The 12,888-nt window shown below is 44.5% G+C and overlaps 2 protein-coding genes across 3 annotated transcripts in view; one reads left to right on the top strand and one right to left on the bottom strand.

Moving 5' to 3' along the window:
• Nucleotides 1-10,850, top strand: part of Acf (ATP-dependent chromatin assembly factor large subunit) — a 55,537-nt gene extending 44,687 nt beyond the window's left edge. For both annotated transcript variants that reach the window (XM_089558175.1, XM_089558177.1), the window contains 5 exons: nt 1,963-2,168; nt 4,201-4,281; nt 4,375-4,479; nt 6,013-6,146; nt 8,147-10,850. In XM_089558175.1, the coding sequence (XP_089414301.1) occupies nt 1,963-2,168; nt 4,201-4,281; nt 4,375-4,479; nt 6,013-6,146; nt 8,147-8,593 (973 nt within the window). In that variant the 3' untranslated portion in view covers nt 8,594-10,850. The remainder of the gene's footprint in view (nt 1-1,962; nt 2,169-4,200; nt 4,282-4,374; nt 4,480-6,012; nt 6,147-8,146) is intronic.
• The window catches only part of LOC149332555 (beta-1,3-galactosyltransferase 1-like), a 36,068-nt gene continuing 33,476 nt past the window's right edge, over nt 10,297-12,888 (bottom strand). The window contains exon 3 of the mRNA XM_089558178.1: nt 10,297-12,060. Within this exon, the coding sequence (XP_089414304.1) occupies nt 11,585-12,060 (476 nt within the window). The 3' untranslated portion in view covers nt 10,297-11,584. The remainder of the gene's footprint in view (nt 12,061-12,888) is intronic.

Raw genomic sequence — 12,888 nt, 5'->3', positions numbered from 1 at the left:
CTGTTTAAGGGGGAACACGTCTTGAAAAAAAAAAAACATTTTTATTAAGGGGGGGGTGAGGGTCTTGAAAACTTTTTTTTTATTTGTTAACATATCTTTCTGAAACTTAGCACCTGGGTGTATCATTGAATGCTGATTTCGAATATGCATTTAGATTTCAAATATCTCAGCTGGAAGGAAATATATGGCAAAATAAAATATCCTAATTAGGTCATTTCTTACGGGCCTTTTTAGTAATTTATCAGTTAAATAAACATTTTTAAAGAATAAGCAGACATTTGCAAAGGCCCAAAGCACATCCTAAAGCTAACAGAATGTCTACAAACTAATTTTGTTGATCATAAATAAATAACAAAGTTGGAAAGAAAAAATGGCGTGGCAGTAATTAGCCCACACTTCGTCTAATTGCTCATATATCATGTTTAAAGGAAAAAAGAAAGCTTTAGCATGTGCTTTGGGCCTTTGCAAATGTTCACTTATTCTTAAAAAATCATTTTTTAGCTGATAAATTAATATAAAGGCCCGTAAGAAATGCCTAATTTGAATGTTATTTTGCAATAAATTTTCTTCCAGGTGAGATATTTGAAATCTAAATGCATATTTGAGATCAGCATTCTATGATACACCTGCGTGCTAAGTTTCAACAAGTTATGTCGAAAAATAAAAAACAAGTTTTCAAGACCCTCAAGTCACAGTTACGAAATCTTCAGGGAATATGTATTTTTGTGTGCTGATTCTAAATATGTCATTTAATTTCATGTAAAACAATTCTTTGAGCACTTATGCACATTTTATGCCAGTATTTTGCGGAGAGTTTTGGAGAAATTTTGCTACGGGAAACTCGCTGAAATGTATGCCATTGGGTTCTCTTGACACCAAAGAATACAATAAGGGTGGAGTTGTCTTCCTGCCCATTATAGAACTTAAGTTGTAGAGTTTTGAAGTTGTCGCTTCAGAAATGAGAAGGAAAATGTGTATTCCTGTTTCGGAAGTGGCAGCTTCAGTACTCTATAACTCAAGATCGATGAGAGCCAGGATGATAATTTCACCCTTATTGTATTCCTTGGTGTGAAGAGAACCCAATGGCATACATTTCAGCGAGTTTCCTGCAGAAAATAGAGTTTTGAAGTTGTCACTTCAGAAATGAGAAGGAAAATGTGTATTCCTGTTTCGGAAGTGGCAGCTTCAGTACTCTATAACTCAAGATCTGTGAGAGCCAGGATGATAATTTCACCCTTATTGTATTCCTTGGTGTGAAGAGAACCCAATGGCATACATTTCAGCGAGTTTCCTGCAGAAAATAGAGTTTTGAAGTTGTCGCTTCAGAAATGAGAAGGAAAATGTGTATTCCTGTTTTGGAAGTGGCAGCTTCAGTACTCTATAACTCAAGATCTATGAGAGCCAGGATGATAATTTCACCCTTATTGTATTCCTTGGTGTGAAGAGAACCCAATGGCATACATTTCAGCGAGTTTCCTGCAGAAAATTTTCTTCAAAACTCTCCACAAAATACTTGCATAAAAAGTGCATAAGTGCTCAAGGAATTGTTTTACATGAATTAAATGACATATCTAGAATCACACAAAAATGCATGTGCCCTGAAAATTTCATAACTATGACTAAATTAATAAAATTTTCTTTTCAAGACCAGTGTCCCCCCTTAATACATTACGCGTAATGACATCATAAAGGCATCTTAAAAATTTCATGATTTCGTCAGTAGCATGTTTACTGATCAGAAAATTGATTTCTTCTACTCACTAATGAAATCGGGAATGGACTTGGCAGTGTGATCCTGACAACTTATGGGATTGAGGGGTTGCACGTTAGTGTAACCTTTCAGGTCCCCCCCACCAACCTCTTATTTTCCTGCTTTCGTTCCCTTGTGTCCCTTTCTTCCTCGTTGGGGCGGCTTTTGCTTGAGATGCTCTCTCTTCACGTTCTCACGGATTGTGTGTGCAGAGCCGAGGGTTCCTCGTCTGACGGCAACGAGGATTCGTGCGACGCCTGTGGCAAGGGGGGCACGCTAATCTGCTGCGATTCCTGTCCGCTGGCCTACCACATGGAGTGCACTCGACCACCGCTGCGCAGGCTACCACGCGGAACGTGGAACTGCCACAAGTGCAGCGCCGCTAAGCAGCGCTCGTCCGGAGCACTTGCGATCAGGGGTGGGTGTGCCTTGCCTTTGTTAGTACAGGGAAGCACATTTAGTATAATGAGCACCAGCCTAGTACGAGCAAGGTTGACACTCGGGGAGTGGGGTGATTCATTCCATGACTTGCTACCGTCCAAATTATTAGTGTGCAGCTTAAGGGGGGACACTGGTCTTGAAAAAAAAAATTTAATTAATGAAGTCACAGTTACGAAATCTTCAGGGAATATGTATTTTTGTGTGCTGATTCTAAATATGTCATTTAATTTAATGTAAAACAATTCCTTGAGCACTTTGCACTTTTTATGCTAGTATTTTGCGGAGAGTTTTGAAGAAAATTTGCTGCAGGAAACTCGCTGAAATGTATGCCATTGGGTTCTCTTGACACCAAGGAATACAATAAGGGTGAAATTGTCTTCCTGCCTATCATAGAACTTAAGTTATGTAGTTTTGAAGTTGTCGCTTCAGAAATGAGAAGGAAAGTGTGTGTATTCCTGTTCCTGAAGTGGCAGCTTCAGTACCCTATTACTCAAGTTCTATGAGAGCCAGGATGATAATTTTACCCTTATTGTATTCCTTGGTGTCAAGAGAACCCAATGGCATACATTTTAGCGAGTTTCCTGCAGCAAATTTTCTCCAAAACTCTCCGCAAAATACTTGCATAAAAAGTGCGTAAGTGCTCAAGGAATTGTTTTACATGAAATTAAATGACATAGTATCTAGAATCAGCGCACAAAAATACATGTGCCCTGAAAATCTCATAACTATGACTAAATTAATAAAATTTTCTTTTGAAGACCAGTGTCCCCCCTTAAGCAGCGTGAAGGGAGATCTTGGTCAGTGTGCTCTGGATGCCAAGAAAAGATATTCCTTTACCATTGGCATGTTTCAAAAACTTATGGCTGATGCTTACAGTGGTTGATTCCCAGTGTACTGAAGTAGCTATTTGTTTTTTTTACGTTGCCATTTTTCGCGTCATTGCCTGTGTTATATTAACTCTAGCTGGGTCTTTGCGAGCTCGCTTGTAGTTCTAGTTCATCTAGCGGGTAGAAATATACCGTATTTATTCGAATCTAGGCCGATAGTTTTTTCAAAAAAACGAGATGTAGAACTCTTATGTCGGCTTAGATTCGAGGATTTCGTTTCGAGGTTTCGTATTCATAAAATACGAATAAATGTGGCACGCAGGTGGCGCCCCCACAAGACGCCAACGAAAGACAGCACTGTAGCCATTGCTATCCGTAGCCGATACTGATCAAAGCACACATGAGCACTGGCTGCCATTTTGGCCTTGTTCTGTTCTCGTGCGGTGGCGTGAGCACATTCGCAGCAGTGAAGTTTTCGTGCGTGGTTTTTATCACCAACACCATGGCACCAAACAGGCGGTGCCATTATAGTGCCGCCTTCAAGCGGAAAGTTATACTCGCTGCAGAGCAGTCGTCAAATCTTCAAGCCGGGCGGGACTTCGACGGCTGATCCCGGGCTGGCGTTGCATACGTCTCCTCGCCCAAACGCCAGCCCGGGATCAGCCTGAGCGGGTTCCTGGCAATAAATGTCGTTTGTGTGCTGTACCTCTTGTTCGCAGTTGTTTTTTCGGCCGGCCTACAATCGAGGTAAGTTTTTTTTTTTTCTGTGGCCTTCAACTTTCGGGTCTCGGCTTAGAATCGTGGCCGGCCTAGATTCGAGTAAATACGGTAGCCTTTAAATTTAGCGGTTGCTCTCCATTGCTTCTTGAGAACTTGAGGTAAGGTGAGGAGCGAGAACTAAAGATGTGTGTTTTATACAAGGGCATTGTTTTCGTGCAGTTGAATTCTGGACCTACTTTTACTTGTCAGACTGCAAAAACTACATGCTGAGCATGTCGGTGAGATTCCGGCAGTTCCTGCTATATTTATTCCAAAACATGGCAGCTATCTTTTCCGAGTTCTGTAGTAGAAAGCGTTTGGAGCACTTCTTGTTTGCCTGTTCACGGGGGTGCTTACTGCACGGACGACCAGTTATCCTCAGGCAGTCTGCTTAAGTTTACTCGTAACTCTTTCTCTGTTCAGAAAAAGGCACCAGGACGCGGTCACAGAGCGCCGCTGCCGAGTCCAAGCGTTACATTGAGAGACGGCAGCAGAAAGCCAACAGTGAGCATCCCACTCTTGCATTGCATGCGCTGTGCTGTAGTCGTGACTTGAATGAGAGCGCCGTAAGAAATGTGCTGTATCTTCCGCTTTCAGACAAAGTCCAGCCTCAACCACCTCCTGACCCATACCGTCCACCACGGATAAGCTTCAAGCGAGCTAGGGTCAGTTGGGATGAAACGTCTAGCGTCAGCGAGGAAGGTATGTTTGGGAAACTGGGGCAAATCTTGCCAGATGTTAGACTGCTCACGTGTAGCTATAGTGAAGTCAGAGATGACTGGCAGATGCCTGCATGAAATGGATTAAGGGGGGACACTGGTCTTGAAAATAAAATTTTATTAATTTAGTCATAGTTATGAAATTTTCAGGGCACATGTATTTTTGCGCACTGATCCTAGATATGTCATTTAATTTCATGTAAAACAATTCCTTGAGCACTTATGCACTTTTTATCAAGTATTTTGCGGAGAGTTTTGAAGAAAATTTGCTGCAGGAAACTCGCTGAAATGTATGCCATTGGGTTCTCTTGACACCAAGGAATACAATAAGGGTGAAGTTGTCATCCTGGCTCTCATAGAACTTGAGTAATCGGGTACTGAAGCTGCCACTTCAGAAACAGGAATACACACTTTCCTTCTCATTTCTTAAGCGACAACTTCAAAACTCTATAACTTAAGTTCTATGATAGGCAGGAAGACAATTTCACCCTTATTGCATTCCTTGGTGTCAAGAGAACCCAATGGCATACATTTCAGCGAGTTTCCAGCAGCAAATGTTCTTCAAAACTCTCCGCAAAATACTAGCATAAAAATTGCATAAGTGCTCAAGGAATTGTTTTACATGAAATTAAATGACATATTTAGAATCAGCACACAAAAATACATACGCCCTGAAGATTTCGTAACTGTGACTTCATTAATAAAATTTTTTTTTCAAGACCAGTGTCCCCGTTTAAGGAGGGATGAGGGTCTTAAAACTGACCTTTTTATTTGTGGCTAGAATGTCATGAAATTTTGCACAGAGACGCATTTTTCTCTTCTGATTTCAAAAATGTAGCCATAATTGAGCTGGTGGTCTTAGATGTTATCTTGAATTCTAGAGTGTAATCAGGTAATTTCTTACGCAGCTTTAATGAACTTTCTCATTGCATTTTGTTGCTTTTATTTGCATGAATTGATAGCCAGCAAATTCCCATACCCGAGGACATTCTTACTTTTTTTTTGTTCAGGCCACGTATAAATAGCAACTTACAATTAGCTTAACGAGTTGCAGTGTAAAATACTGCAACCTTTTGCTCTCAGCATAGTACATCAGGATGACATGCCTTTAGAGAAAAACGAAGAATGTCACCAGGTATGGGAACTCTGGCTATCAATTCATGTAAATAAGAGCAACAAATTGCAATAAAAAAGTTCATTAAAGCTGCATAAGAAATTACCTAATCACATTCTAGACTTTGTAAGATCTAAGACCACCAGCTCAATTATGATTACATGTATGGAATCAGAAGAGAAAAACATCTGTGTGCAGAATTTCATGAGATTCTAGCCATAAATAGAAAAGTTAGTTTTAAGACCCTCGTCCCCCCTTAACTGTGGCATCAGGACAGTCGTTTGACGCTACTGTTTGGAGGGTCTCCTTTGAGGCGCCTTTGCCGCTGCGTTCTTGAGTTGTGTCGGACTATACTAGTTGGACTTCAGTTAAATATGGACCATTGGCGGTTATACATTTCAGGTCTTGCATCAAGGGCATCGTCAAGGCGCTCCAGCCAAGACCTCCCACTCGACTTCAAGGCCTGCGATGAGATCCTGCAGGCTCTGGTGCATGACCCAAACTCTTTTCCTTTCCACTGTGCTGTCAGTCGCCGGGTGAGTTGAACGGCTGCAGTGCTTTCCGTTTCCCTGGAAACTGGTCTCCTGTGCGTTGGAAATTTGCTAACAGTTCTAGAGGGTTGTCGTGCAGTCCTGTTTCTTTCTTTTTTTGGTCATACTGGCTAGCTCAGTTGTAACATTTTGTGGCAACTTTTAAACTGATCGATAAAGGATTAAAATGCATGACTGACTCAGTGGTGGAACTGTTGCGCCAATTGCGCCAAACTGCGCCAAATGGGAAATCCTGCTACATGCTGCTACAAAATCGGTTTTTTGCCTACTTTTGCGCCACGCCTGCTCCGAAATATCTCTGAATAACTCCAACGTCGAGAACGAAACCGAAACTCATTTCCGTGAAACCAAAACTGATGTCTTCCGGCAACACTTCCGGCAACGCATCTGCCGGCAGCCACATCGTCATCGCTGCTTTGCAACCGAAGGTGAACAAAGGGACCACTGTCAGCGCACTGCCTGTGTGGATGGACACTTCATGTCTTCGATGTCTTGGTCAAAGCTGAAAGGTAACAAAACTTATGACTAACTTATATCCGGCAGAAAATCCAGCTGCCATTCCTATGACACAAGGATTAATCAGAGCGATGAAAGGATCGCGGAAGCGTCAGCTGCAACGGTTGGAGGCGGATGCAGCAGAAGTGACCCGTGCAAAGCAAGCGAAGCAAGACTGTGATGTACAGGACAAAGACACCCAGAAAAGAGGTCAGAATGAAGAGAAGGTACAAGAAGAGATCATACTGGCCAGGAATATGATCACCAATGCTGAGCTGCTTTTCACAAAAGGTGTCAAGTCTAAAAATTTTGCAGACGTTGAGAGTTGACAAGCCCTTCTGAAGAATGGACAGGAAAAGCTCGCAGCGGCACTGTCTAAGCTGGGGTCATCAAGAAAAGAGAAGAAATAGTACCTGAAGTTTGTTTTAAGCACGGTATTTTTTATAGTTGTGTTGAGCATCTCGTTATGTCGCTCTTCTGAATAATAACTGCTTTGTTTTTAGAACCTCCTGTTTTGCTTATTTTCGGCTCTTTTTAAGGAAGCAAGCACTTTAAACTGCATTTGGGATTGAAGCTTGCTCTTGCATGGCTGTGGTTGCTAAAAACATCTGAGCAAATGCCTGTTTCAGAAATACAACAAAGCTTCTTTATTTTTTGGCATGAAATTTTGGTACGAAGTTTTTTTTTGTGCTAGAAAAGCTCAAATTCTGCTACAAAATGCCATTTTTCCTGCTACAAAACTGAAAATTGCTGCTACAAACTGCGATTTCTTCTGCTACAAAAGCTGCTACAAGAAGGCAGTTGCCAGTTCCACCACTGCTGACTTTAAATGTAAACGTGTAGTCAGCAGTCTCACTGAAAAACAGAAACCATTTCTGGGGGTAGGGTCACGGTTCAGTCTCACTAAACCTTTGGTGGCGTGCAGTTGGTATCTCACTTAGTTGTGTGTGCTTGCAGGCCAGGTGCAAGAGACTGCACTGGTTGAAAATATTTCAGACGTATGCAGCATTGTTACTGTGTAACTATGAATGTTGTGTATGGATGCTTGTTCATAGGGAGAGCAGGATCTTGGGGGAATGATATAGCATTTAATTTTTTCATGTGAATTAAGGTCTTCAATGGGCTTTTTTATTGAAGTTTTCATATTTTTTCCTCAGTGCAGCACTATTACCTATCTACATAGTTTCTTTGTCCTTGCCTTTGTGTGCTAAAAATCCGGCCAGGTATTATCAACTAGCCTGCAAGAAAGTTCTCGCTGTATGGCACTTGTGTATATGCTGTAATCAAGTCGTCAGTTAAAAGTGGCACTAGTGGCTAGAATGAACCAACATTCTGTACATTGGGTATTGCTTGCCCCGAACACACTGGCGGTCATTCACGAGTATTTGTTTTGTGGCGAAGTGTGGAGGGTCTAGGGGATGATCATGTAACCAGGCGCTTTCTAGTGTACACCTAGGTTTGCAGCATTTTTTTCCTTCTTTGCATGGCAGGATGTTCCCGACTACTATGATGTGATCCGGAAGCCGATGGACCTTGGCAAGATCCGGGGCAAGCTGAGCGGCATGGAGTACCGCGCCACGAGGGAATTCGTCGCCGACATCTACCTCATCTTCCAGAACTGCGGCGTTTACAACCGGCCGGGCTCATTGGAGTACGCATCGGGCATGGCCCTCCTGGCCACATTCGAACGCCTCCTCTCCCACCATGGGCTTGGAAAGTTTCCCCACCCGCCGTGCTTCGAGGAGGATGTGCCTGGCAGCAAGCGGACGTCAAAGCGCGCAGTCAAGAGGCACTGCTGCGACAGCGACAGTGAGGAAGGTCATAGTGCAGGGGATAGGCGGTCAAACACTTCCACCAAAAACGCTGCCTCGACGCCGTCAACATCAACCAGGAACAGCAGCGGTGGTGGTAGCAACAGCAAACGTCGTTCGCGCTGATTCATTGAGCCCACGCTTTCGTCGGGTTTCCTCAAAATTGCTACGTGCTGTCCTTTCCTCCCTCCCGCACCTCACTCGCACACAATCATCTTGTACAGTCAATCCTTTTTTTTTTTTTTTGTGTCCTCTGTTAACGATGAAATTGAACTCCATCTATTATCAAACTCGATTGAATGTGATGACAGGCCGTGATAAATTTGTTGGCTTTAATTGCCAGCAGAAAGGCCTTTTGGAGCTCTCATTTTTTTCCACGCAAGAGTCTGCTGCATTTCATTTGAAGCGAAATGTTGAGAATACTTAAAACCGACAGACGTGGGCACAAATGCACAGGGCAGTGAACCAGATGCCAAGTGGTGCCCAACCGTTGCTGTCCCTTGTTTCCGGTGATCACCAGTATATCTCGACGTTCTTTTCTTTTGTGAAATGCTCCGCAGGCTTTGTTTTCGCACAATATTCATTCTTTATGTGACTGTGACCTGCAAGTCGAATGAATGTTTACCATCAGGATTGAAAGGGCAACAAGACAGATATTTTGAAACTGTTTTTTCGCGTCTGCTTTCCTTCGCCCCTTGCTGTTTTTCCCATGCTCACTTTGTGGCACATCGTAACGCAGTTTCTACAGAGCTTTGCATTGTTGTTTATCTTTCTGCAGTGTTACTTGAATCCTTGCAAAATGCCCCATCATGTTGTATGTAGGATTTGCAGTTATATAAACACTTCTTTTTCCTTTCAATCCCTGCTGTTATTTCATTTAGGCTGCGGAACGCATGTCTTGTTGACACTTTCAATTTCTGTGGGTAATGACTCTCGCTTTGGGTATTGGTGGCTGCCGTTATCGTTGTACCAACACATAGCTGCAAGCACCGGCTCTAGATGCGTAATCCCTAGGAGTGAGATTGATGTTGCCTCAACATCACTGAAAGGTTTACAATTGCTCTGCAAATACCTGTTGGGTGCATGGTATTGACATGTCAGCATAACCCCACCCGTGTAAGGAACAACTGATTTTCTGCTTTTTTTTTGGAAGAGTGGCAACCATTGTGTTTTATGTTCTGAGGGGCAACGTGTTCAGAGCACTGTGAATGGTAAGTGGAGTGGCAGATCACAGTGCTCTGTGGTATTTGTGGAAGCTAGTTTAGTGTTTGCCAAGTAATTAATTAGGATGAAGGCCTTCTATACAGCATGGAAACAAGGAGGTAGTGGGTGACATAGCTGGCATACCAGTGTTTTCATTAACTGTATACTTGGGCATGTCAAAAAGATTTTAGATACCAGTTGTTGCATACCAGTGTTTTCATTAATTATATATACTACAGCGTGTTGGAGAGGGTTGAGATACTGAACGTTGCATACCTAGCTATTCATAGTGCCCTTGCTATCATAAAGCACTATGGAGATGTGACAATGCATTAAAAAGGGCCTTTCTTTTTGCTGATGGAGGCTTGCTTTATCATTCACTTCATTTCTTTTTTTCTCGACATGGAACACTTGTTCCGTATTGCAGCAATGTTCCTGCAAATGAGGAATTTCTAGTTGCATAAAAGTGGAGCACTCCTTGAATGCTTGCTGTCTGGGGGAATGCATGAAATTGCAAGTTGGAAACGTTTTATGGAAATAGAAAGCTTGCATTGTTTCGTTTGGTGGAACTAGACTTCTCCCTGTGATGATGTGTCAAAGCACATCGGCATTGATGACACTGCAGGTAGGTTGTAATGCCCTTTAATGATGCAAGTGGTGTACAGCACGCATTTGAAATGACACTGAAAGCACCGATGGATTTAGAAAGTCTTGTATTGCTTGCTATATGTAGTCTTGCGACAAGCTCTTGCCTGCAGTGTTCTTGTACTGACAGTTCGAGGTAGCTTGCACCGACTTCCTTGAGCGTGGCACTCTAAGTGCTATCCAAGGTTTCCCAAACCACCAAAGTAGTACTTGATGTTCGTATTAAAGTCTTCTGGGAGTCGGGGGTGTGTTGAATGATCTTGATATTTGCACACTTCTCGTGCAGTTCCCACGAGATGACTCATTAACTGGGTTTCATCACTTCAAAAGCCACTGGCTTGGATATGCCCCTTATTTAATGTTGTTATGTGCATGAATTCTCTGCAAGCCAGCCTTCCGATTTGCGGAGCACTGAGACTTGGTATGTGTGCACTTCTGGAAGCAGTGACGACTAGCTGCCGCTGTGTACACTTGCCACCGTTATAAGTAGTGAAATAAAAGTGGAACGCATTGTTTGTGCGAGATTGCAACTGAAGCATGCGTATTCTTGGGACACGTAGACACTAGATCCATAGCAGTTCATGAACGTTTCACTTGGTGGCCAGCGACACTGAGTGCTTGCAGCAACATGGCAGTCCAGAGTACTCGACAAGGTCTTCAGTTTGCTCAATCTGGGACTCTTGTGGGATGTGTTGTTTTGAGAAATGAGTACATACATTGTTGCTGGTGCTTCATGAACACACTCGCGGCAGTTGGCGATGCGACTGGGAAATGTAACAGTGGTGAACACCTGTCTGCTTGCGATGCCTGTTGAATGTGCAAGTTTTTGGTGCCCCAAAGTGCTATTAAGCTAGTGACAGCTGTGGCAGTTAAGCCGTGTTCCAGTCTGCACCATCAACACTGCCGATCAACTCGGTGTTTGTGCACAGCATTCTAGCAGTTCTGGAGGAGCCGATGGCTTCTGGCATCATGACTTGGCCAGCTAATGGCGCAGAGGGAGGTTTTTCCTGCTGGTCACTTTGCATGTACAAAGGTCCTTAGCCCGTTAGTACAGACCATCTGCCCATCACAACACGTGCGATGCCTTCGATTCTCACGGCTGCACTTTGTGACTAGCGAAGACACCAGGTGACGGTTCGCGTTGGTCATGGTGCAGACTGCAAGGCACTGAACCCCACCATCGGGCTGGGTACTGGCTGGTCAAGTTAATGCAGGTCACATACGCGCCGCTACAGCAGCGTTCTTCCGCGTAGTTTCAACACAGAGAATCTAGCCTTTCGTCTTGATCACACCCAGAAGACGTGGGCAGAAGAAGGCTTGAGTGTTCACTTCGCGCCACAGGAGTCGCATGTCCCGCGGTCCCAGTTCGTGCGAGGTGACGCGGCCCTCGCGCGTGAACGCACAGCTGGCCCTGGCCAGAGTCACCCTAGGCTTCAGCGTGATGCCCGGGTGCTCGAGGATGCGCAGACCGGCCTTTAGCCGACAGAAGCCGGTCACGTAGGCGTCCTCGATGAAGAACGTCGGCGTCGCTTGGGATGCCTCGTACAGACGTCGCGCCGAGGACTGGGAGAAGGCGTAGGCGAATCCGCCGCAGTAGCGGGGGAACAGCTCCCCGGGCAGCTCGTCGCGGGGCACACAGTACTTGAGGTAGCGGCTGGGCAGTGGGCCTTCGCCATGCCTGAGGATCCGGCGGACCGGGTTCGAGTGGCACAGGATGGCGTCCTCCATGGCTGGCCCGTCCAGTGCTGCGAGGGTAAGGTGAATGGCCGTTTTAGAACCAGTGACAGCGATTACTTGCTCTTGTGCAACGTACGCAATAACTATTCCGATAATGAAATTAGTGTTTCAAGGAACCCCGCCTGGTCTAGATATGGTTCGGACGTTTGAACGTCCGAAACAAAGTTCGGATGTTTGAATGGAGTAAAAAGGTACTTTAATCCGTAATTTTTTCTGTTTCGTCATTGCGGATTCAGAATGCTTGGTTGGTTGGTTTATTGGAGTTTAACGTCCCAAAGCGACTCGGGCTATTAGGGACGCCGTAGTGGAGGGCTCCAGAAATTTCGACCACCTGGGGTTCTTTAACGTGCACTGACATCGCACAGTACACGGCCGTCTAGAATTTCGCCTCCATCGAAATTCGACCCCGGGATCGAACCCGCGTCTTTCGGGTCAGTGGCCGAGCGCCGTAACGACTGAGCCACCGCGGCGGGGCGATTCAGAATGAGGATTTGACGGTTTTCCATGGATATCTTTCATCGGCATTATGGTCGTTCGTTTGAGCATGGCAGAAGCCTGCGCGTTTTGCCTAATCCGCTTATCGCCGACTTCTACAAGCTGCACGTACTTCGACTCCGGTGCTTGACTTTCGAATTCGTTCTGCAAAGTTGCCCGCATAGTGCAGTTCTTTGCTGGCTTGTACCACTTGCACTCACCGAAGCAGAAGTGGAGCTGTAGTGTAGCAGGATGGCGGAATACGGAATTGCAGCGGCGCACTCTACACCCCCCCCCCCCCCCCCCTTTTTTTTGTGTGTGAATGCACCCCCTTGATTCGTAATGTTATTTTTTTTAAGGGC

This window comes from Amblyomma mixtum, chromosome 8 (assembly GCF_055824585.1).
Source record: "Amblyomma mixtum isolate Tamu chromosome 8, ASM5582458v1, whole genome shotgun sequence".
NCBI lineage: Eukaryota > Metazoa > Arthropoda > Arachnida > Ixodida > Ixodidae > Amblyomma > Amblyomma mixtum.
Note: the sequence above shows the minus strand (reverse complement) of the source record. Positions and strands in the feature narration are given on the sequence as shown.